At 42.7% G+C, this 22,421-nt stretch overlaps 1 protein-coding gene across 9 annotated transcripts in view; it reads right to left on the minus strand.

The window, feature by feature from the left end:
• ST7 (suppression of tumorigenicity 7) overlaps positions 1-22,421 on the minus strand; it is a 153,436-nt gene that overhangs the window by 121,048 nt on the left and 9,967 nt on the right. The window contains exon 1 of one of the 9 annotated variants that reach the window (XM_075147244.1): positions 18,985-19,010. The exons of the other annotated variants lie outside the window; for them this stretch is intronic. Coding sequence (XP_075003345.1) covers positions 18,985-18,995 — 11 coding nt within the window. The 5' untranslated portion in view covers positions 18,996-19,010. Of the gene's footprint in view, positions 1-18,984; positions 19,011-22,421 lie in introns of those variants that run through there. 9 annotated transcript variants of the gene reach the window in all.

The raw sequence follows: 22,421 nt of genomic DNA on the forward strand, positions 1-22,421 counted from the left end.
GAAAATGTATTCCAAAATAAGTGACACAGACTACTGTGCCTTTCTCCAGCTCAAACCAAATATCACTGGAAACAGTGCACTGGATGAACGCTGTCCAGTATGGCACCTTCCCTGACCTCAACCCTCGCATCTCTTTATAAACTGGTATAAACAGACTTTCAGGCTTCATTACTTTTCATGTTGCTAATTGTGTGTTTGACTGAAATCGGTACAACACATTACAGGTAGGGAAAAGCAAAGGGTTAATAAGAAAAGGGTATGTGATATCAAGTGTCCAACTATGAACATACAATCTCCCTTGGCATGCAGTGTCAGGTCCCAGGGAAAAGACCTCAGTGGAAAGTCCCACTCTGTCTTCATCATGTGCTCCACGTGCCCCTATTCCAAATATCTTTCTCGTGTCTGTGCAGAGAGAGTTGAGACTCTTCTGGAACATTGCTTTCATTGTACGCAACAATTGCTTCTTACCAGAGCAATTATTTTTACAGAATATATTCCGTAAAAAAAAATAGTTCACTCGGTTCAACTTCAGCCCTGCATTACAGATGCAAATGAAAGCAACACATATGTGAATTTGTACTTCATCAGCAAACTAACCCTTCACCGATTTTTCATTGCCATTTACTAGCTTGAATTAACATCAATTTAAATGCAGTTAGTTAGATAACAGTCACTTAAAGAAATGCCAATAACTTTTCTTTTGCTCTGAAATAACATGAAGGATTTAAAAAAAACACTTGTTGAAATGTGCCCTACGTGTCCTTTGATAAGCGCCCGCACTGACGCAGGCAGCAGACAGACACAGGCTGCACGTTCACCGTGGGGAGGGAACTGGAATATTTTACTTGCAACAGCCACAGCCAATAGTTCAGCTCTGCCGCAAAGTGCAGTAGATTTACATGCACTAAGCTACAGAGCCAGGAGATGTCTCCAGGGCAGGAGCTTTCTGAAGGGGTAATTTCCTAGTTAGCAAGCTGCAGTTAAAGCATTTATTTTCTTTAAAATCTGTCTTTTTAATTGTTCTTGTTTTCTGGTGTTACTAATATTGCCTATTTAAAACAGAGTGCTTCACTAGTTTATAACAGACAAGGACTACTATGTCTCCAGCAGCAAACACAAAGCAAAAACAAATCAAATAAAAACCTACAGGACTAGGTGATGGATAGAGTGGACAGACCCCTTGCAAAAAGTCATGGCGAAGTGGTAAATCACTCTTGGAGGATGGTTGAAATGGAGCAAGACAGTCATGTCTATAGATCTTTATTCAAGCCAAAATCCAAGTTAGATGAAATGGGTATAGCAAGGTGGCTACTTGTTCCACCCACCCGGCCACAGCCAAGCTCAGGTCCCATGCCTCCTCTTCCCAGACCTACCCCATGCCTGCCCTGCACTTCCTAACCCGGAGCTCTGCTGTACCAGTGTTCGTCCCTCTCCTTGGGGAGCATCCAGCCCTTCCCAATGCACAGCCAAGTCCCTCCTCTTCTCCAGCCATGGAAAAACCTCCCTCGCTCCTCTCTTCTGCCTTGCTCCATATCCTCTGCTTTAAGCCTCTCCTAAATCACCTCCCAGAAGCACAGGTTAGAAGGGACCTTTGAGGATCATCTAGTCCGAGCCTCCTGCTCAAGCAGGGCCAGCTGCAGCAGGCTGCTCATGGTCACGTCCACCTGGGCTTTGAATGTCTCCAAGGATGGAGACTCCACAGCCTCTCCGGGCAACCTGCTCCAGTGTCTGACCACCCACAGAGTAAAGAAGTGTTTTCTCTTGTTCAGACAAAATTTCCTGTGTTTCAGTGTGTGCCTGTTGCCTCTTGTCCTGCCACTGGGCCCCACTGGGAATCTGATCTGTGTATCCAGTCCACCTCAAAGGCTGCAGCACCTCCTGGCTCAGACTCCACCATGCCTTGCAATCTCCCAACCAAAATACCCTTCCATCTCAGCCAGAGGTCCCTTGGATAAAAATAAGGAGACAACAACATGCACAGTTTATTTAAATAATGTTGCTTAAAGCAGATGTCCATATAACTTTCTTTTTCCCTTCCTTTTTCTAAAATCAAAAAATCACGTTTTTTGCACGTGCCTTTGGAATTAACTTCAAATTGAAACTCAGCCTTAACAGCTGAATATTTTTCAGACTTCTGTAATCTGCCCAAGTCTATTCATGCAAGAAAAGTATTCTGTCCATCACTGTATTTGAGGTAAAAAGACATACAATAAAGTCAGCAAGTTTTAAGGAGCAGGAAGCCTGGATCCGAAAGCACAACATCGTGCCTTCTCCTAATGCAGAGCAACTGAAGCATAAACATAGATGTCTGTGAGGAATATTTTATAGTGAAAACTTTAACAAACAATCCATGACTTTTGCCAAATTAAGTCCCCCATAATGCTAATGATTAGACTGAGCTACGCTTAAGAATGTATAATAAATAGATTTTAGTATATTAATAAATACTAGTTATAAGCCATAGAAAGTCTGTCTTTGGTTTCCCCCTTTCAGCATCTTTAAAAAAACCAGAAATTGCAATGTTAACAGGACTGTTTTGCAGACCGAACAGTACAGAAGTAACTCTTGCAATTGCAGCCTAAGGGAAAAACCACGCTGTGAAGACATGACTAAACATTTCCCTGTCATCAAGCCCAATGAAACAGATATTGTGTCAGGCAGTTCTGAAGTTTCTGCAGGTACAGAAGGTTCATTAGAGCCTTTGATTTTTCCCAAACCAAGGACCTGTCCATCATGTACCTTGGGATATTGCACAGTACATAGGCTAGACAGTAGTTCAGAAGCAAATAATATTTATATTTTTTGAAAGTTACAATGCTTTTTATTGTTTCTTGAAAATAATCACACAACTGATTTACTTACTTGTTTTTGTTGCGAAATAACTGAGTTTCTGAATTTCCTTGATTTAAGGCATCACTGACCTCAAAGAAAAATATGACCTTCTCAATCAAGTCTTTATTTTTTCCTTCCAATAGGCAGATGAATTATACTGTTGGTAATGAACAAAACTTTTCATCCTCTTACAATGCATCATTTTAGCACAGGGCAAATATGAAAACTGGGTTGTTTAATTTTCTTTCACAATCAAAGAAATCCCCACTTCTTCTGGCAATACTGCGGCATAATCTCATCGCTTCTGCAGCAGCCAGCTATGGATTTCTGTATTTCTCAGCATCAAAAGATCACAAATCCATGCCTTTAGAGGCTCTACTAGAGCTGTTTTACGATCCCTTTCAGTTGCATGCAGTTGTGGCCCAGCACCGTGACCCCCCTTTCAGCAGCCGTGTGCCCACTGAACCCGTGCGAGCCCGTGCTCCTTACACCCGCCTCCTGGTACTCGCTCTCCTGAGCGGCGTGGGGGAACCAGGTCTGGGAACGGACCTGGCTGGGCAGAACATGGGGAAGAGCACGCAGCAAGACCGACTGCCCACCCGCAGAAAGCTGTTCAACGGAGCACAGTCACCGCTGACTCACGGCCACCTCTGCCATCTTTACTGATCTGTGGGATCAGTGGGTTCCCATTACCTGAGCTGCTATTAATGCAGCAAACGTTGTGGTCATGATCAAGCTAACTAAAAATAAAGCCTTTGGTGACCTCTGTACCCCTACATACCAGACCAACAGATCTAACATACTGTTTTCCAAACAGGCAGAACTCGGCCATTGGATAAAATAGCCTTTAGATACCAACGGACTGCATGTATAAGCTATTCTTTTAAAAAGAGCACAGTTCTCATGGGAAATATGAACCATCCTTTTTCCTTTCAATGATGGTTGAAGTAATTTCTGAATAAAGTTTGAAAAGAAAGGTAAGGTTCTCTAGATTTAAAGGTACTGCTTACATGGGACCAGAGTACTCCATCTCAAATGACAAGAGTTGGTCTCAAGGCACAAGGTAGTGCAGGGAAAGGAAGCATAGTCCCACAAAGGTGGATCTAGTGCAGTCTCTGAATTCCCGCTGCAGAGGGACAGCTCACCAGGCATCTTTCACTCATTCTAACTCTTTTGCCCTTTTATCTATTTTTTTATTTATTTATTGCATAGTGTTTGCTGTCTTCAAGCTGTCAGCAGGACCTTAGGAAGGCTTTTGCCCTTTCAAAGTCTCACCTAATTGCTCCTACACTCAAAGAGAAACCATTTCTCTTTCCTCTTCCATCCCACAGCTCTCAAGACTTCTTTCTACAACCTGCACAACTGATACGAAAACGTTGATGGCAGAGCGCAGTGAACCTCCTAGTGCCCCCCCTACCGCCAGACCCTCGTCTGGGGTAATAGCTTCCTAGGAGCTCCAGTACAGTTTCCATCTAAAAGCTGCAGACCCTGCCAAAAGGATATGGGTTGTCAAATTTCAGATCTGTGCTCTCTACACAGTACTCAAACGCGTTTCTGCAGTAATAAACATTAGCTCTCCTGTGTGGCAAGCACTTGCCCTTTACACAGACGTGACTGAAGCCTTGCAGAGAAGTCTTCCTCCTTCTGCTCCTATTCCTCACTCATTTCTAGTCCAGACACAGCCTTTCTCTGACTGAGAAAAGGAACTAGAGACCACTCAAGGAATGGGGGACAAGCGTCTCCCTGCCAGGGTCCAGAGATTCACCATCAACCACCATTGCTCACCCTACCCCCCATAAAAATCACCCACATCGTGAGCCTCCTCGCATACCTTGGAGCCCACCTCCACTGCCCCCGGAGTGGATCTGACTATCCCAGTTTTTCCAAATCCCTGATTTTGCTTTGGCAGGGAGCTAAAAAAACTATCCATAAGTTGTTCTTATCAAAACCCACCTTCACAGGACTCAAGGGACAGCAAAAGCCGTGTCTGAGAAATAAGAGGCTAATGAAAGCACCGTGCAAGAGACTGTCTAGCGTGGCCACAGCAGTGCAATACAGAGCTCCTTCCAGCAAGTAGTGAAGGACCTAAGCTAAATATTGCTGAATTGCTCCGTGGCCGCGATCCACACAACCGACCAGGGTTATTTTACAGGTCAGCCTGTAAAATAGCAGCTTTTGCTGCTACAGGGGTGCACCTGCATTTGCAACACCGTTTTATCTAAAATCCTCATGGGACCGCGATGGGCAGCTGCGCTTCAAGGACCAGCCTCTGCTGAAAAGCCAGAGCAATCAAAACAGGCCGCAGAGAAGTGACAGTCAGGAGAGACAGAGGTGCGAGCACAAGAGAAGATGAATGGCAGGAGATGGGAGAAAGTTTATGGAGTAACATGGCAGGGAGCGTCATCCGTCCCTCTCTGTGTGACCATGGCTGCAGGAGCCACATCCTGTGACCGAAGAGAGCATCAACAACAAACCTCCTCCGAACCAGCACGGCTGTCAGAGGAATTTTCCCACAGTAAGGATCACATTCATCGCTCCGCGCCAGGAACAATATTGCATTGTGACGTCCCCAGGATTCCAGCAGACAGAAGAAAAAACATCCGACCTCAGCCATGAGCAAACTCTTGAGAAGCGGCTGAAGCGATGAGGAGCAATGCTCTTTTAGCTGCACTACAGCATTGCAGGTATTTTACAAGTTGACCACATGGCCAAGCAGAGTGACATGAACTCAAGTGAAGAACGGAGACTAGATGTTAATAAACCTTAAAACGCTGATGATTAAACAACCAAGCTTGACCTTACCTGTGAATTCAAGGGAAAGCTGAAAAAGGCTAGAAAGCAAGTGACTGAACCTTATAGAGGCATATGACCAAAAGGGGGAAAAATAATGTAAAAAAAAAGAAGAAACGAAAGAATAAAAAAGAAACAGAAACACTGAAGAACTTGAAGTGCTTTCTCTACCTGTACAATCTCACAGGTCTGTCAGTGGGAAGAGAACATGGTGATGGCCATGGAGACAACGCTGCGGGTTTCACTGTTGAAAAAAAACCCTAATATTTCCAATTATTTTTTCAGGGCTCTTTTTTTAAGTTTCCCTAATATGTGGCAAAGCTTATGTCCTCTTAAGGGTTAGACTTTTCTTCTTATCTGTAATGGTCACTGTTATTTTTCTTCCTACACATTTTTCAAGTAATCTTTCTCAGCATTCGTATGAGAACAGGATTTCACAGCCACTCTGTTTTTCTTTCGGTCTGGGACCACTCTATGCTTTCTCACAATCCTTACAGCAGGAAAGCTGTAGCCTACGCGGAGAGGAAAGCATAAATTATGCTATGACAGGTTTATAAGACTAATTCTAATAAATATCTCTCAATAGCCTCCTATTCACTGCTCCCTATAAGAGCAAGGAGGGATTTTTCTGCTGGCAATTTCAACTGTATCAACATATCTCATGCAAGCGCATGAATTTCAGCGACACTTTGTCCAGGAAGCCCAAACAGGCTTGCAGGCCAGGAGGAACAAGGAGGACCTCTCAGAGCACTGGCCTGGGGTAAGATAGACTAGACTTGACCCTATTTGATGAGCAGATGCATTCAATCTACTACTTTTCACCTCGGATCACTGTGAGTCAGGCTTCGATCAAAGCTTCTTCCCCCCACAAGACCCCACTCTGGCCAATTCAACTGACCCGGGGACAGGCAAGGCAGAGATGTGAAGCGGGGTGCCCATGTCCCGAGATGGAGCCACCAGCACCCGCAGCCCAGCCCAGCCCGTCGGACCCACTTCCCAAAGGTGTCTCCTGTTTTCTCGCATTGTTTCGTGCTGTTTTGTTCAGGTGTGCAGAAGTCCAAAGCTCGTTTCGTTTCAGTAGGACCTTTATACATATCTTAGTTTCATCCTATCTACTGCCACTGGATTTTTATTGAGAGAAAAAAAAAGCCCATATTGCAGACAGAAAGAAATTACAGCCCTGGAAGAAGCAACGTCCAATGCCATCAAAATCACTATACCATGTGCTCTGCATGCAGTAGATCTATTTTTCTGTCATTCATCCTTTCATGATTGTCCTGTTCTTACTGTTTCAAAAAACATTTCATGCCTTACCTACATGTATTTATTCAAATATTGGTTCAGCTGTGTCATTGAAACTCTTAGAAACCCAAGTGTCTTTTTCAAAAGTTAATTAGGAACATCTTTGTTCAAGTACCATTGGCTTTCCTAGAAAGTCACATCACTTTTGAAAATAGGATTTAGATGCGTGACAATGTGGAAGGAAATTCAGAACAACTTCATTTTGGAGACATTAACCAGTCCAGTAGCTCACCTGTACCACTGACCCATACCCATATCATTTGTTACCAAAGTCTCTTATCACTGATATTCAAGTGAATGCTGCAGAGGCCAGAGAGGTCTGTGTGTTCACACCTGTTTAAATCATACAAACTATGAAGGTCTAGGATTAAAACCAGAGGGTGAAGGATGACGTCCAAAAGCTAGAAGCATTTAACACTAAAGCATCTTCTGCAACACTCGCAGAAGAGTTTCTTCCTGTGTTACACTTGACATGGAACATATCAAATGATGGCTTTCTACCCTCAGACTAACTCCATTCTCTGTATCACGACCTCAGTACACAAAATAACTAAGACTCAAAAGAGCAATATTAAAAAAAAAAGTTAAAAGAAAAGTAGAATTAATCTAGTGTTAGAGTTCTTGCCACCTTAATCTATCGACTCTCCTTTTCCAATTTTATATAGAGAGTTGTACCAACTTTCAGAAATATTGAGAAAGTCTTTTAAGTTTTCCCCTTATGCAAGACGTGCAGATGGACTTCTCCTTTGGCTCTCCATGAAATGCCTTTTACCCAGTCTCTCTGCACTTTTCCTTTTCAGCCCAAGCACAGAGCATCTGACCCCACCCCTCACTTTTTGTTGTGAAACTGGAACATGCCCAACATTTTTTCCTCAGTAGACAATTTATTTTTAAATCCATGTCTAAGAATGCAGCATAATATATTTTAAAACAAATGTTCTTAGTCATCATTTCCATAATATTTCAACCCCTTCACAGGAAATATGATTCAGAGCAGCAACAGAATGAAAAACAACAGTTTTCTATTAGCAAATGTCCACAGCTCTTCATTTCAAATCTCAGCAGCAATAGAAAACTGCAATAATAAAAACCTGGATAAAGACTGACTCTTTGCAATAGCACTAATCAACAACTGGAGATCTGTCTGAAAGGTACACCGTATTTCAGTGGCACACAGTTGGTCAGCTACTGAAATGAACGCTTAAATTATGTTGTCCACGTTAGGAGCATGACAGACCTTCTGGGTCTTCAAATAAGTAAAGTTTAATATTTAATAGGAGATAATACAGGTCTAAAACTAGATTGTCTTCCTCAAACAAATTCTCATTGATCCCAACTGGCCTGTTCTCCTAAGGAACATCTCCCAGATGAGGAGAGAGAAGGTCTCCTATACCATAATTCCCTGTTGCTTCGTAAAAGCACACCATACATGCACAGAAAGTGAGGTTAAATGCCTGGTACTTCTAACAAACTAGTTCATTCCTCCTTCTTTTTCCCCATACCACTGATAAATAAAGGTAAGTGTGGTTTGTGTCAGTCATGAAGAAGGGTAGATGTCAGGTCTGAAGTGTCAGGTTCAAATTTTAAGGTTTTGTAAATTAAGCTTTTATAAATGCCAAGGCCATGGAGCTACCCCATGAGTAGCTCTGGGCAGGCAGTTTCGGTCACAACCAGGAATTATTCCTTGCTTCCCTGCTTACTGCATTACACTTTGATACAAAAGTGCTCCTGCCATATAATGTAAAAGCAGATGAATCTCTTCACTGCGCTTAGGGATCTTGTTGGTAATGTATTGACTAAATGTATCTTACTGCGTGCAGCTAGGGGAAAAATAGGAAATACTACTGCAAATAAATTTCCATTAAATTGCTATATTTCTTCTTTCCTTTAGCTGAATTATTACTTTGGCTTTGCTCACTGTCATGATTTTTTATTTTTATTTTTAAGTTCTTTCTACTAAAACAAGTAGGAATAGGCTGTATGTGAAGTAATAAAAGTTGTGCTGCTATTTTTCATATGAAATTATTCAAAAACACACACAACTTAGGTTCAAACCACAAATTCATGACCAAACATGAAAACACACTTTTATTCATGTTGCCATGAACTTTTAACTGTAGAAGCCAGTGAGAAATCAGCTATTGACACCACTGTGAGCAGGTCAGACCATTCAGAAAAAAATGTAACAGGATAATGTCACCCTGGAATTAAGTAAGTTGTGTAAAAACAAGTGGTAATCAAAACATAGAATGGTCCAAACTGTATTAAGCATTTTCTCTAAACTCCATTAAAAGGTTAAAGACAATTATAAATACACTGTTTTCTAAAATTGGCTTAACAGAGGCAACATGGACAGAATCATGGACCATGATTGATGTTCGAAAGCTACAGCATTTGCTGCCCTGCTGACACCATGGTTTGCTGAGTGGAAAGAATAGCATTTCTCTCAGAGAATCCACTGCACCTGACAGGAAGTATTTGCAGAAAACAGTATCCATGCCTTTGTCTAGACCTTATACATCCACAGGCCGGACCCTGTTTGAGTACCTGTTGCACTCTGAGGAGGAGACATTCATCTCCATGGCCATGGAGCTCCCAAGGATATTTACCTTCCATGGCAATATTAATAGGACATTAAATAAGAAAAGCAATTGCACCTCCACAGTTATTTTTGCAATTAGATTCCCTCAGAAAACCTATTTTTCATCACTAATGAACAGGCTCTCACCTCATATTCCTAGCAGAGTCCATTGGTCTCAGACCCAGGGCTCAAGACACAGCCTCCTGGAGCCCCCGGGTACTTAAGGCAGATGTCTCCCAGAGAAGGGGTATGGACATCCCACTGCCCCACTTGTATTTACATGGGACAATCTATCCAAAGAAACTGGCTAAACAAAACAAGGTTTCTAGTCACAAATGTCTTACCTTGAAAAACAGCATAAATCCAACACACCCTACCAGTTGGACCTTATCCCATCCTAAAGCCCTGGGTTTACCCCAAACCCCAAATCCCAACAGTCCTTCTTGCCTCTTCTGATTTTTGTCTGTTAGGGTGAAAGACCTCTACTCCTATGGGATCTCCTTTTTTCAAAGGCATTTCTCTTGCCGTTCATGCAGTTCACAGAGCAGAAACCCATCTTGGCTCACCAGTGTGGCTGGTTTCTGCCTAATTACACAGGGACACTTTCTAAAGTCGGGGGCCTTGCTGGCAGAAACTGACTGCTGCAGTTGTATGGAAAAGCTGTTGAGTTTAGAATGTACCTTGCTGTGCCAGAAAACCATCTCTGGCCCTGACTGTCCATGAAGTATCACATCTGTGCTGAGATAGAGATGCTGTGAACCAGAGCACAAGTTACAACTATAAATGGTTTTCATACACCACAACGGAATTCATAACTTTATACAGGGATATTTCACACATGGTTACAAACACGCCTAAAAGCTCCTGAGCTTCTCACTTACTAGTAAATAAAGAAAAAATTAACAGTGATTCCTTAAGTTTCTGTTTCTGGTTAACGCTAAAGATGAAAAACTGTTAACAAACCAACAGCGGAAAGAAAAGAAATATCTGGTAACCTAAAATAGAGCCCTACATACTGATTTGAGATAGAGAAACAGGATTTTTCAAACACACCTACTGTTTGGAAATGTCTTCCAAGATTATGGACCCTTCCAAGTCATAAAAGAAGTAGCAAGTATTGCATAAAAAGTCTTTAAACTTGGCTGTAGAGAAAATTAGTAATGGAAAAATTCATCAAATGTCTACGTCATACAAATTAAACAGTCAAAACCACAAACACACAGTCAAAATCTTAGTATGGGTGGAACGTTCCTGTGTGTGAATTTACAACGTCAAACTTTTAACATCCACAATTATCTATAATTTCCCAACACTTTAAAACACTTTGGCACCTTATTGTAAAGATTTTCCAAAGAGGCCGATTTCAGGATCATAGAACCATGGAATGGATTGGGCTGGAAGGGACCTTTAAAGATCATCTAGTCCAAGGTTTCCCGGAGTCTTCTCTTCTCCAGGCTGAACAATCCCAACCCTCTCAGCCTTTCTTCGTAGGAGAGGTGTTCTGGCCCCAAGATGAGACACCAGAAGTCACCCCAACACATACGTAGTGTTTAATGGTTGGACACTGGAAGGAGATTCATTTCCATCTCCCAGGCGTAAGACTCGCATAACATGCACACAGAGAGACATAACTCATGGTACTCAGAGGAGAGCAAACAGTGAGTCTCCTGGAGGGCAAAGATATGGCCCAGAGCATCAAACCACCAGTTTGTTCATGTTCAGCTACATCAGTAACTTCATCTCAATGACCTTCCTGTCTGCCACATGCTATGCCTCTCCTCAATTCATAAATCTTGACAAAACTACGTGAAAAGAAGGATGATTCTCAAGTGGTGTAAATAAACTGTACAGGCAGTTTAGTCCATGGAAGTAAACGGATTCAGGACAGCTACAGAAGCAGTGACCAGATTTGGTTTTTTTTCCTGGCAAGCTCTCCTTCATCTCAACTAACCACCTTGCTACTTCATCAAACTTTGCAGCCTTTTCCTAGCAATTTGGACAAGGAAGACATTGAATTCCCCAAACTTCGCTTTCAATGACTTGAAGTTGGCTTCACAACAATCGATGGTTATTCTCAACTGGCTGCCAGCTTGGCCTTACTCTCCCAGTGACAATGATGCTGGGTTATCTCTTCCGCTCGCATCAGAGGACACCTAACACCTATTCACATCCACCTTTCAGTGCTCCCCAGGTTGCCCAAGGAGCATCAGACGGAAGGGTTTGCCCGAGGCTTCAACCACCTACAGAGCTCCAGAGAAACCTCCGAAGCATGACAAAATAAATCTGACAGCATTTTTAGTAAATAATGTTTTCCATTAGCTACAAGAGCTATAAAATTAAAGCTTCTGGTCAGTCAATGCCCTTCTGTTTCCATTTACGGTTAAGAATGCAAAAACTTGACCATAATTTTTTTCCCAAACTCTCCTCAGCCTGTTCCAATTTTGGGACAGAATTCAGTCTAGTCAAAAATATTTTTAAACAATGTGGTTTATTTATAATCGGAAAAGTGATCTTAGTAATCATCAAAATTACTAAAAGTTACTAAATTTAAAACATAACGGCTACATTTTCTTCCCTCCTCATACAGAGCAACAGATTGAGCAGCAAATCTGAGCGCTGCTATACATGGCTCAACAGAATCCCCTCCCTCCATGAACAGCTGCAGCCAGAGCCAGAAAAAAAAACCAAAAACCAAAAAAAAATCCCAAACCAGCCAACCAACACAATATTAGGAATGGCAAAGAATATGAAATATATAATCTCTTTTATATATTGCAGATCACCTATACTTTATGAGTACTACCACTCTATCCAAAAAAGATGACTGTAGAGGGAGATTTAGCAGTGGCAATAAAAATTGTAAGATTAAAAAAATCAGTATCATTTAGATCATGTACGAGTTAAAGGAGAAGGGATATTCTAAGTGTATGTAGAATAAAAAAGCAGAATTGCAACAAAGCAGCCATTCAATAAAGTAAGGGACAAATTCAGAACTGTACAAGGAAACAGGCTTTCACTAAACACATAATTTGCTTGCAACGGTCACTACAAAAAGATGATGCTGAATTCAAGGATTAGCAAAACTCAAAATTGGAATTACAATAAGACTATCCAGAAAAGTAACAAAAGGAAAGCCAAGTGGCAAACTTGCATGTGAAAGTAAATTACACATGAAGAAGGAGAGGCAGATTATGATTGGCTCATGAACAGTTATTTTACATTGTCAGCTGCATCTGGTATTACCTATTTTCAGGAAAAAAAAATACACCTTCCCAAAAAATAACCAACCTCCCACCTCCCCCAAAACAACACTAGAAATGCCGTGAGTGACTTCACCCCAGAGGTTTCAATGTTCTGCGTAGTTTCTGGAGCACAGCCTACTAGCACACACAAAAACCCCTACGCTGCTCGAAAATATCAAGAACACATAAAAACCCCTGCTTTACAGATAACAGGAAACTGATTATTTCCAGACTAACCTGAAGAAGCTTTCAACATACATTATATTATGTTTGAACCTGAGACTGTCTTTTCTTGCCAAGTTAGCACCAAAATCCGTCACACTTACTCCAGCCATGTGACACTCTGAAAAAGCAAAAGCAAGGCTCAGGCTGTGGTCTGACGGGTATTTCTGGCTGCAGGTCAGGCATTAAGTGCTTTTTCGCTGCGAACGCCTGTCGTCACCGCTCTCCCTACCTGGGGTAACCCCCAAAGGTCTGCTGGCCTAACAGCACAGCGGTCAACCACGCACCAGCCCTGCCTGAGGGATGGGAGGTCACAACCAGAACCAAGCAAAGCCACTGTACGGAAAAAGTGTTCGAGCTAACTGAGATCACTTTGCCTTGCCACATCTGTCCAGATGTATACCTGGTTTTGCAGCACAAGTCATGTGGGCAAGAGCAATGAGGCATTTCCCATAGGAGGCTTCAAGTGCATTGGCTTTCACGCTGAATGAAATCTAACCATGATTCAGTTGGTTTTTACTCTCCGTACTCCCAGGTGTGGTCAGGGCTATGTAACAGCCAGGGATTCATTTGCCTTTGGAGTAAAAATGTCAAGATTTTGCCTCCACTAAGATTTTACAGCAGTGCTGCAAAAGGGTGTTAATTATATCGCACGAGGGAGAAAGAGAGAAAAATCACTGTTTTGGTAACAAAGACACTGCTTCTCGGTAACCTCTGGATGCCAGTCTCCAGCTTATTAGGCATCATTTCCCACTCTCCCATACAACACACTGAACTCGTATGTCTGATCACTGGAAATGAACTTTCATGGCAATTAAACCCCATCCTTCCTGCCTATTTATTTTCAATCAAAGGACCCTTCCCAGGAAAGCAGACACCCTAGTTCCAAGCATGAGCAGAAGAAACTAAAACAAATGCTAGCGAAGATGCACTACCTTTTACATTATCTGCGATGGCTCTTTGAGGTTTCACAAAGGATGCAAGTATGGAAAGGGAAGTTTTATGTTCTCACTCTCCCCACAGAGCTAGATGTTAAAAGCTTTTCACCTAAATTCATTCTTAAAATTGTAAAAACAAAGTGACACATGGATTTTGAATCCTTTCCGTATCAGTGTCCGTGTTCCTCCATGTGCCGCACGATTTGGGAAGGGGCTGTGGTGACATGGCTGAAGCAAGAGAAAAGTAAATTCAGACACAAGTGGAGGGGGAGTGTGAAAGTTATCACTCATTTAAGATCTGGAGACCAAATGAGAACTTGACACTCAAATGATATTGGATAACACTTGAGAAATAAATCAATAAATCAAGCATTATTTGGCTTTTCCTTTTCAGATGAAGAATTGTTTTTCATGCAAAATATGAAGTAAGCTCTACTCATATTTCACGTTCACTTATATGTTCTCAGCTTCAGCTGTTACACAATTGGACAAATTTAGCTGTTAAAAGTCCTTCCATAGGAAGCTATTTAACATGTACCTTTCTTTTAATGCTTCTGACCTTGCCATTGCTGTTCAGCATTAGAAGATGTGCAGCCAAGGAAGGGCTGAGGGCTTGTCTAGCAAGGCAGGTATTTTTTAAAGTCACTGCCCTTCCAATCAATGTGTTATTTTATACCATGTTAAATGCAAGAGAGGACAAGGCTGAAACATGTATTATGCAAAGAAATGTAGGAGATGTCTCACCAGAACAGAACACCTAGCCCTACGCCCTTGACATTCAATGTGAGTTGCTGGTAGCCATACAAATCTGTTTTCTTGTATTCTCTTTTTGAAATCTCTAAAATCTTAGGTAAGCTGCTGCCTTGATAGACACTAACAAATACTTTTGTTCCATTTATGAATATCTGTCATAAAAACACACCACAACTGAGACTGCTCTTTCTAAAATACTTTACAGACAAAAATTTTAAGTATTTAAATCGCTTCTACCTAGTATGCCTTATTATAAGTCTCCTTAGCTGAAGTCATGCTTCACTTACAACAAGCCACACACACAAAAATCAACGTAATAACCACAAAGCAGGTGGGGACCTGGCATTACAAAACACTGAGACCTGCACAGCACTTGGCAACCTACTCTAAACCATACCTGCAATGCTATTTTTCATCTTTTATCGCTTACATTTATCTTTGGTCTGTCTGGATAGATCACATAAAGATGGGAGCTAGCATTTAATACACAGCTGTATAAAGACTAGTCACCTGAGCCCCAATCTAGTTGAAACTCCCCAAGTAAGCTCATGGATAAAACCCCAATGAAGCAGACGTGTGCTGTTCCAGGGGCCCCTGATGTTGAAGAGTCTATTTTAACCATTTGAGCAGCTGCAAACACCTACATACTTGTATTTTTAAATGATGCTATTGTGCATACACAAAATATCAATGGCAGTCCAGAGAAAGAACATAAAGCAGCAGAGAACAAACTGAATGAACAGAACTAGAGCTCAGTTGATTTTATTTATAAAAGAACAATCATTTATAAAAGAACAACCTGTTATACGATTCTTTCAGCAAGGCAGACATAAGCACCAAAGGAAAGCAATGAGTTCTTTCCTGACAAATCCCTGATAAAAAATGTCAAATGCTAAAAATGAGCAATATACATATTCTTCTTTTATAAAGATGATATTGAATCAAAAGGGACATTTTTTAGAGACTTGCATCAGTGTCCATAGTTACAGGTGCCTGAATGGATCAGTTGTATGGGGGAGAGGGGGCGGAATAAACACCACCTTTAATTTGTTTGTACATATACAAAACCAACAACAAAAAATATGTCTGAAGGTATATACAAACGCTCAGACAGATGATACATGAGATCTATCTAATAGCAGCCGGGGAGGAGGCAAACCTTCAGGAGATGAAGCCAATTTTGCTGTTCGTACAGAATAAGCCAGCCAGAGTCGGGCACACGTCAGACTGTGCTTATAATGGGCTCCACGAGAAAGCAGCCCACGTCGTGGTCCTGGGAAGGGTTGTCCGTGCAGAGGTGGCCTGCACCAGCCTTCAAAGACGGCCTTCTGCTGCGGGTTAGGCTGTGCTGCAGTGGGGAGCCGGCGGCTCCGGCAGGGATTGCTCACCTCCCGCTGCCCGGCCCGCTCCTGCACGTGGCACAGGCCGTGCTGGGTGTCTGGGGGCAGCTTCCCAACCACCGCCACCCAACCTTTCAGGATAAACTCGCCTGAGTTTTCCAGAGCCTTAAAAATGACAGGCAGTGAACGTTAAGTCTGTAGAAGTGCTCTGTGGCCTTAACGGCTGAGGCAGTGGGTTGAGCAAGGCACGCAAGCTGTGGCTTGAGCAAGGCAGCAGTCACCTCCTCAGCGTGTCCATGCAAATTGTCCCCACGGCCTTTAAGCCCCGAGTCTGCAGGAGCATCAGCACACAGATGTAGCACCCATCACCACAACTGCTTCCAGCTCGCAATCTAGCTTGTTGTGCGGTAATCGCTTCAGGAAGACAAATATGAGACATCTTAAGTCAACAATCAGTCTTCTAGTCCTGCATTTTTCCACTTTTTGTCCTACTTAAGATAGTCTGGCCTTACTGCAGTCACCGTTGTTGCTTCAGTTTGCCGAAGCCCAGGACCTCATCTTTCATCTGACCTTGTAAAAGCAATCTAGAGGACCACCTCACAAGCAGACTTCTGAAGGTCAAGGGTGGGATGTGACTTTGCCTTACAGTGATGTCAGTTGTAGGAAGGCCTTATATTTCTTGCCTATCACGTGAGTGTGTTCAACATAACACCTCCCCTCTGCGGGTAATTGGATGCAATATAACGACTGTTAGGGATCTCTGCTCGTGTCTGAAGGGGCTCCACACATTCACAAGCTTGCTGCACGGGGCTGCGTCTGTGTGTGCCTGTGTCCGCTACCGGCAACCGGTGACGACCCTTCCTTAGGTCTCTGACACACAAAGAGACCTCCGTTTTTTTCCGGCCACGCAGGCCGCAGCCGCCTCTCCCTGCCCCCGATGCCTCCTGCGTCTTTAACAGGATGCCCTCTAGTGCGCGAACTGTACACGGACTTTCCACTTCTGCCCACGTTACTGCCGATAAAAAATGCCAAATGTGTTTAAGGCAGCCCAGGCAAGGCACGCTGCAGGGCCCGGCCCAAGCGCTAAGGAAAGGACCAGAAGGGAACTAGCAAAGACAAGGGGAAAAAATACCTACAAACCAACAGTGTAGAACAAAAGTCTAATCTTACTGTTCCCATCTGAACAGCAACCACTAGGAAATGGAGGTGACTCAAATGCAAGTGCATTGGCTTCTAGTTAGTTTTTCTAGTTAGCATGATAAACACCTGCTGAATCGAAAGTATAATTTTATCCCCTTCATAAACGAATTCAATGAATCCTTTCTAACAAATTTATCTGCAAGATGCCAAATGGTAATGTTAACGGTCTCTGTGAATAAATATACAGTTTATTTTGTTCACGATAATTTAAGAACAGAATGCAAACTTCAGACCGTTCCCATCTACTGCCATGCAGTGTTGCGATCCCCCGACCAGAGGGACCCATATTTTAAGAACAATGTTGAGGACCTAAGTCGGCCAATGATCCTCTTGCCAAACTACAGCGTTCACAAAGAGCAAACACACCGTAACCAAAGTTGTTTGAACTGGCATGTATTTTTGGTTTATTATTATTTTACGGTGTTCTCACATCTCTCATTAATATTAACTTTTATTCCAAACTGACAGCGTAACTTCCTGCAAAATCAATGGCTGCGATGCACAGAATTACACTAGCATACAAGTAAAAGGATATTGTGCCATTGAGGATGCACATATTATACTGTATATCAGATATTTCGTGATTTTCCTACAGGTAGCAAAGCACTTTCTGGTTTATTACTCTGCTTGTTATAAAGAGTATATAAATAAGTACATGTTAATAAGTAATCTAATGGCTGACTAAAGCATCTAGGTGATGAAATACCACGGGTGCTTCTGAAAACACTGCCCTGTAGATATAATTCCAGTCTGCATGTTTAAAATACATACGCCAAATAAATTAACACTATAAACAGGAACAGAGAAGATATTTTTAATACTGATTTATTTTCACTTTAAAGACCAAAGGCAGGTAAAAATCTAAGGAGGGAGGAGGGAAAGGAAGAGGACAAAGCCCTTAGTTAAAAGGCAGGCTCAGGTGCAGCTGGCAAGGGCACAGCTATACAGTACTGATTCCATATAGAAATAAAAATACATCCAGAGAACCGCAGAGCCCGTCCCAGCCAAGACACATCGCTACCTCCCCCATCAACATAATGGGTCGTTACGTTATCTCCTTATGCAAGGAGAAGGTTTCTGAAGGGCTAAGCCCAGGACCCCCGCTGCCGCAGCCTGCCGTGCCTGTCGCGTGAGGCCCTGCGAGGCGATGGCGGCCCCCGGACACCACCAGCCCCTTCGCTCCTAAAACAAAGGCGTTTGTGAGAAAACTGCATTGCTCCCGGCATCCTTCTCCCTTAAATGCGCCTCTGTCACATCAGAATAGAAAAGGAAAAGAAACGCAAAATTAAACAAGCGAGATTTTGGTTGGCAGGCCTTTCGTTATTCATTTACTGTTGATTATTGATTTTTGTGCCTGTGCAGCAGGGTTGGAAAGAGGACGACTGCAATTTACAGAGGGCTGTGTATGTAGGGGAGCTCAACGGCCAGAGAGGCTCTCTGTGGATTCTCTCTGTGCCTGGTTTTTGGATTGTTGGGTTTTTTTTTTAAACTAAGAAAGTCTCCAGTGTTCACCAGCTAAACCAAAGCCTCCTCTGCAGCTCCAAGGGCCCACTGCAAAGACGGAAAGGGGTCATGACCCAGAGTGGAAGATCTGAGATCCCACCATCTTGGGTGCTCCCGAGGGCGGCAGTGCCCTCCCGACGAACCAACTGGGTCAGCATTTACAGCTACCGAGCCACGTTACAATAACCGACCGGTGGCTGCTACCATTTGCACCAACAAACAAAATGGCCCCTAAGAGCCCTGCAGTAAAGTGGAGAGTATAGAGGTGTACAAACCCTCACATTTCTGCCATCCAGTAAGAGGAGCTCCACTGTACCTAGGGAAGAACAGATTTGTCATGAAGGTGTTATAGGATATTTATTTCAAGCCTGTATTACTAACTCACCTAAGGAAAGTAGCCAACGATGCTGACTAGTCCCGCAGGCGGCTGACTCTGCACCCCAACCGACAGAGCATTTGTAGAGCTGTGTATTTATAGACCGAGACCCTCAAACACAAGGGGGACAGTACTATGTAATTATTCAGAAACCTAAATAAAACCAATTGCCTAATAAGGATGTTGTTCCATAATCAGTCATTGCCAGTTTGAATGTGGCCTGCAGAAAAACTGGGAATTTTAGATCTACCTGAGTTTTAGAAGACAGTAGAATAGTACTTGAAGTACCCAAAATTTTCAGCTGAGCGATCTACTAATTACTGGGTTTGGCTTATATCGTGTAAAATTTGTCATATTGTCAGAAAGCTTACAATACCTTGTAAAACTGAAAATTTATCTTGCAACTTCAAGAATTTAAAAAAATGTGTGGGAAGATAACTGATTAAAACTCTTTAAACATAAAAGCACCTGAGAAACTTTGCAGTTTAGGTTTAGACAAGTCAGCTTTTATTAACACATAATACTCACTAAATATCTTTATTTAATGCTGTCTAACCTGCACTGCTATCAGTTCTCAGTTTCTTGATATCTATGATGTTCCAAGCACAGGAAGGCAGTGAATGTGCAGACTAATTTCAGATTGCTGGGGAGTGCTTGGGAGTTATTCATGCTAAATACTCTCTTGTACCAGGACCTAATGTCAAAGGACTCATAGTCATTTCACCAGTCAGGAGCTTTGCCGACTGCTTCAAGGAGGCCGGAACTGCAACACAGACTTTCTCAAAATAATCGTGGAAACTTAAATTCCATTTCTACCTCAGAGACACCAATCTATCAGCCAAGGCTTTAAAATAAAGCAACATCAGCCCTGTACGAGTAACACCCACAAGACCTAGGATGTTCAAAGATTCCCCTCTGCTTTGGTGAGGACAAAAGGCACAGAAATAAAATTGTATCATCTGATAAAAGTCAGACTGAGTTATACCTTAAAAGTTGTACAAAAACACTTAATATATATCAAAATAAACCCAGCAAACCAGTAAGATTACTTCAGCAAAATAAATAATGAGACAGCAAGGTAAGAAATAGGATACAGTAGTCCCCAAAACAAAGTGAATACTTATTTCAATTTTAAATGGGAACAAAACTGTTGAATATGGAGGGAAAAAAAAATAAAAGTAAGTGCAAGAAAAGAGATACTGTGATAGGAGAAACAGAGACATAATTCAAAGAGCTTAACACGTTCAAGACATGGCTGAGTGCGAGATGAAGGGAATATACATAAATCATCTTACTGAAAGAAGTGGCATTTGAAAAATCAAGCCCAGCATCAAACTATGCCAGAATACCTCATATTTCTATATTTAATATGTAGACCCAAGCTACTGAACTACTGACAAAGCAGTACTATGTGAAACTTCAGAATTTTAAAGATAACAATAAATTAAGCAACAGAGGTACATGAAAAATTGGATAAAACGCAAAATAAATCATGCCAGACCAACCAGATGTGTCTCTTTATTAAAAATAGCTAGTTTTCTAGCCAAGAAAAATGAGCAGCCCTAAATTGTCTGGATTTCAGTAAAGCATTTGACAGTGCCATAGGAAGCTAGTTAGAACAGGAGACATGGGGAAGAGAGAGAGGAACTGGCAGAGATGAAGAAACCCGCAACTTGCCTGGGAGCAGCGGGCTACAAGGAGAAGCCATGGAGCTGTCAACTGAACCTTATTGAATATTTTCATTACCAAAACCAGAAGGGTGCAGAAGGCGGCTGGTATGAGCTGCCAGGGAAACCAGATCAAAGTTAATGGTGCAAAGGGCAAGAGACCAGCAGGGGTTTCTGCTCGCAGCTGGTCAGCTGGCGTGACAGGTCCACACCTACTATATGACCGCATACTGCTATGATCTACCAAGAAGATACCGGTACAGAAAAAAAGGCAATTTTAACTGTATGACTACACGGCAAAATATTTCCAGTGAAAGGCGAGAAAGATTAATTACACTATATAAGGCAGTTAACGAAGCCTTACCTTGGCGTATAACATACAACGCTGGTTACCCAATTATGAAATGGATGAAAAAATTAAAGAGTATTAGTGGCACGATCAAGGACATCCAGCTGTTTTAGGAGAGCAGGCTAGGATAGCCTAACTGACTCAACCTCACTAGGGGAGGACGAGGAGGGAAAACCCCATGTAAGTGCATTGGGAACCAGTCCTCATGGCGGCGGTGCGGTTTCTGAAGGTAAAGGAGAGAGCTGTCATGAGGGCAAATGCCTGCAAACCAGCCATGAATACATCTGGGCTGGAGTAAGACCAAGGTTTCTAACCATCAGAACTATCAAGTTCCAGAAATATCTTTCAGTGCAGTGATTTATGGGAAGATAATGTAAAATATGACTGAGGACTGGAGTCGGGGACCCAGACAGCTCTGTCCACCTCTCCAGCTCCATGCAACACAGCTCCTACCTACTCCTCACAGGAGGCAGGGGAGCTACGCTGGGACATCAAGGGTGAAAACTCTGGCTTTTGGGGCTGCTGCCAACACAGCTGCCATCAGTACTTTAAAACCATAGACTCTTGACAAGGATTTCTGGAGGGAAATCCACGTTAGGCGTATGTAGGACAATATTCACTGCTAAAGAGTGAATATTCTCCTGTGCTTGTATCATTCCTCCTTTGTCCTAATCCAAAGAGCTGGACAGACGGACATAGAGACCAGAAGGCACTTCTATACCCCCCAGTGCAGCACAGTACAGGAGCCCACTCTGAGCGGGCAGATAAATCCATAAAGTCAAGCTCAGTCAAGGAGACACTTCTGACTCCTAAAAGCGGTAGGTCTGCATCAGTGCAGCCCTGCACGAGACCTCCTCAGCTCCTTCTCTCAGCAGGGAGGGCTCGTCAGCTCGGCTGCAGCATCCTGCTGCTGCCCAAAGTCGGCTTCTGCTCGAGAAGCGGCTTGAGTCACACTCGGGGACTCTGTCCTCTTGTCCCTGGTGCAGGGTATGACAGGCCAGCTGCACGCCCTCTCCTAACGGGGTCTGGTTTAGCCTTCTCTCCGAAAACCAAGGAAATGACTAGTCTGGGACTCTAAGCTGAGGTTTGTGTAAAACATACCAGCTGGGTATGCTGCTATCAAGTTCACTTCGGAATTAAAAATAGCAAGAGAAATTTCACATGGAAGATTAAGTGCGTTAGTAGATCATATAACCTTGCTCCAGACCAAGCCACGCTGTAAACAATTTTCAGTCCTCAGCATAAAACATACAGGCAGTGCCATCAAAACATTTAGTTATGTGAAAATCAACATCTACGGCACTCTCAGGTTACAAGCACATTTTC

The sequence above is a fragment of the Calonectris borealis genome, chromosome 1, assembly GCF_964195595.1.
Source record: "Calonectris borealis chromosome 1, bCalBor7.hap1.2, whole genome shotgun sequence".
Taxonomy (NCBI): Eukaryota; Metazoa; Chordata; class Aves; order Procellariiformes; family Procellariidae; genus Calonectris; species Calonectris borealis.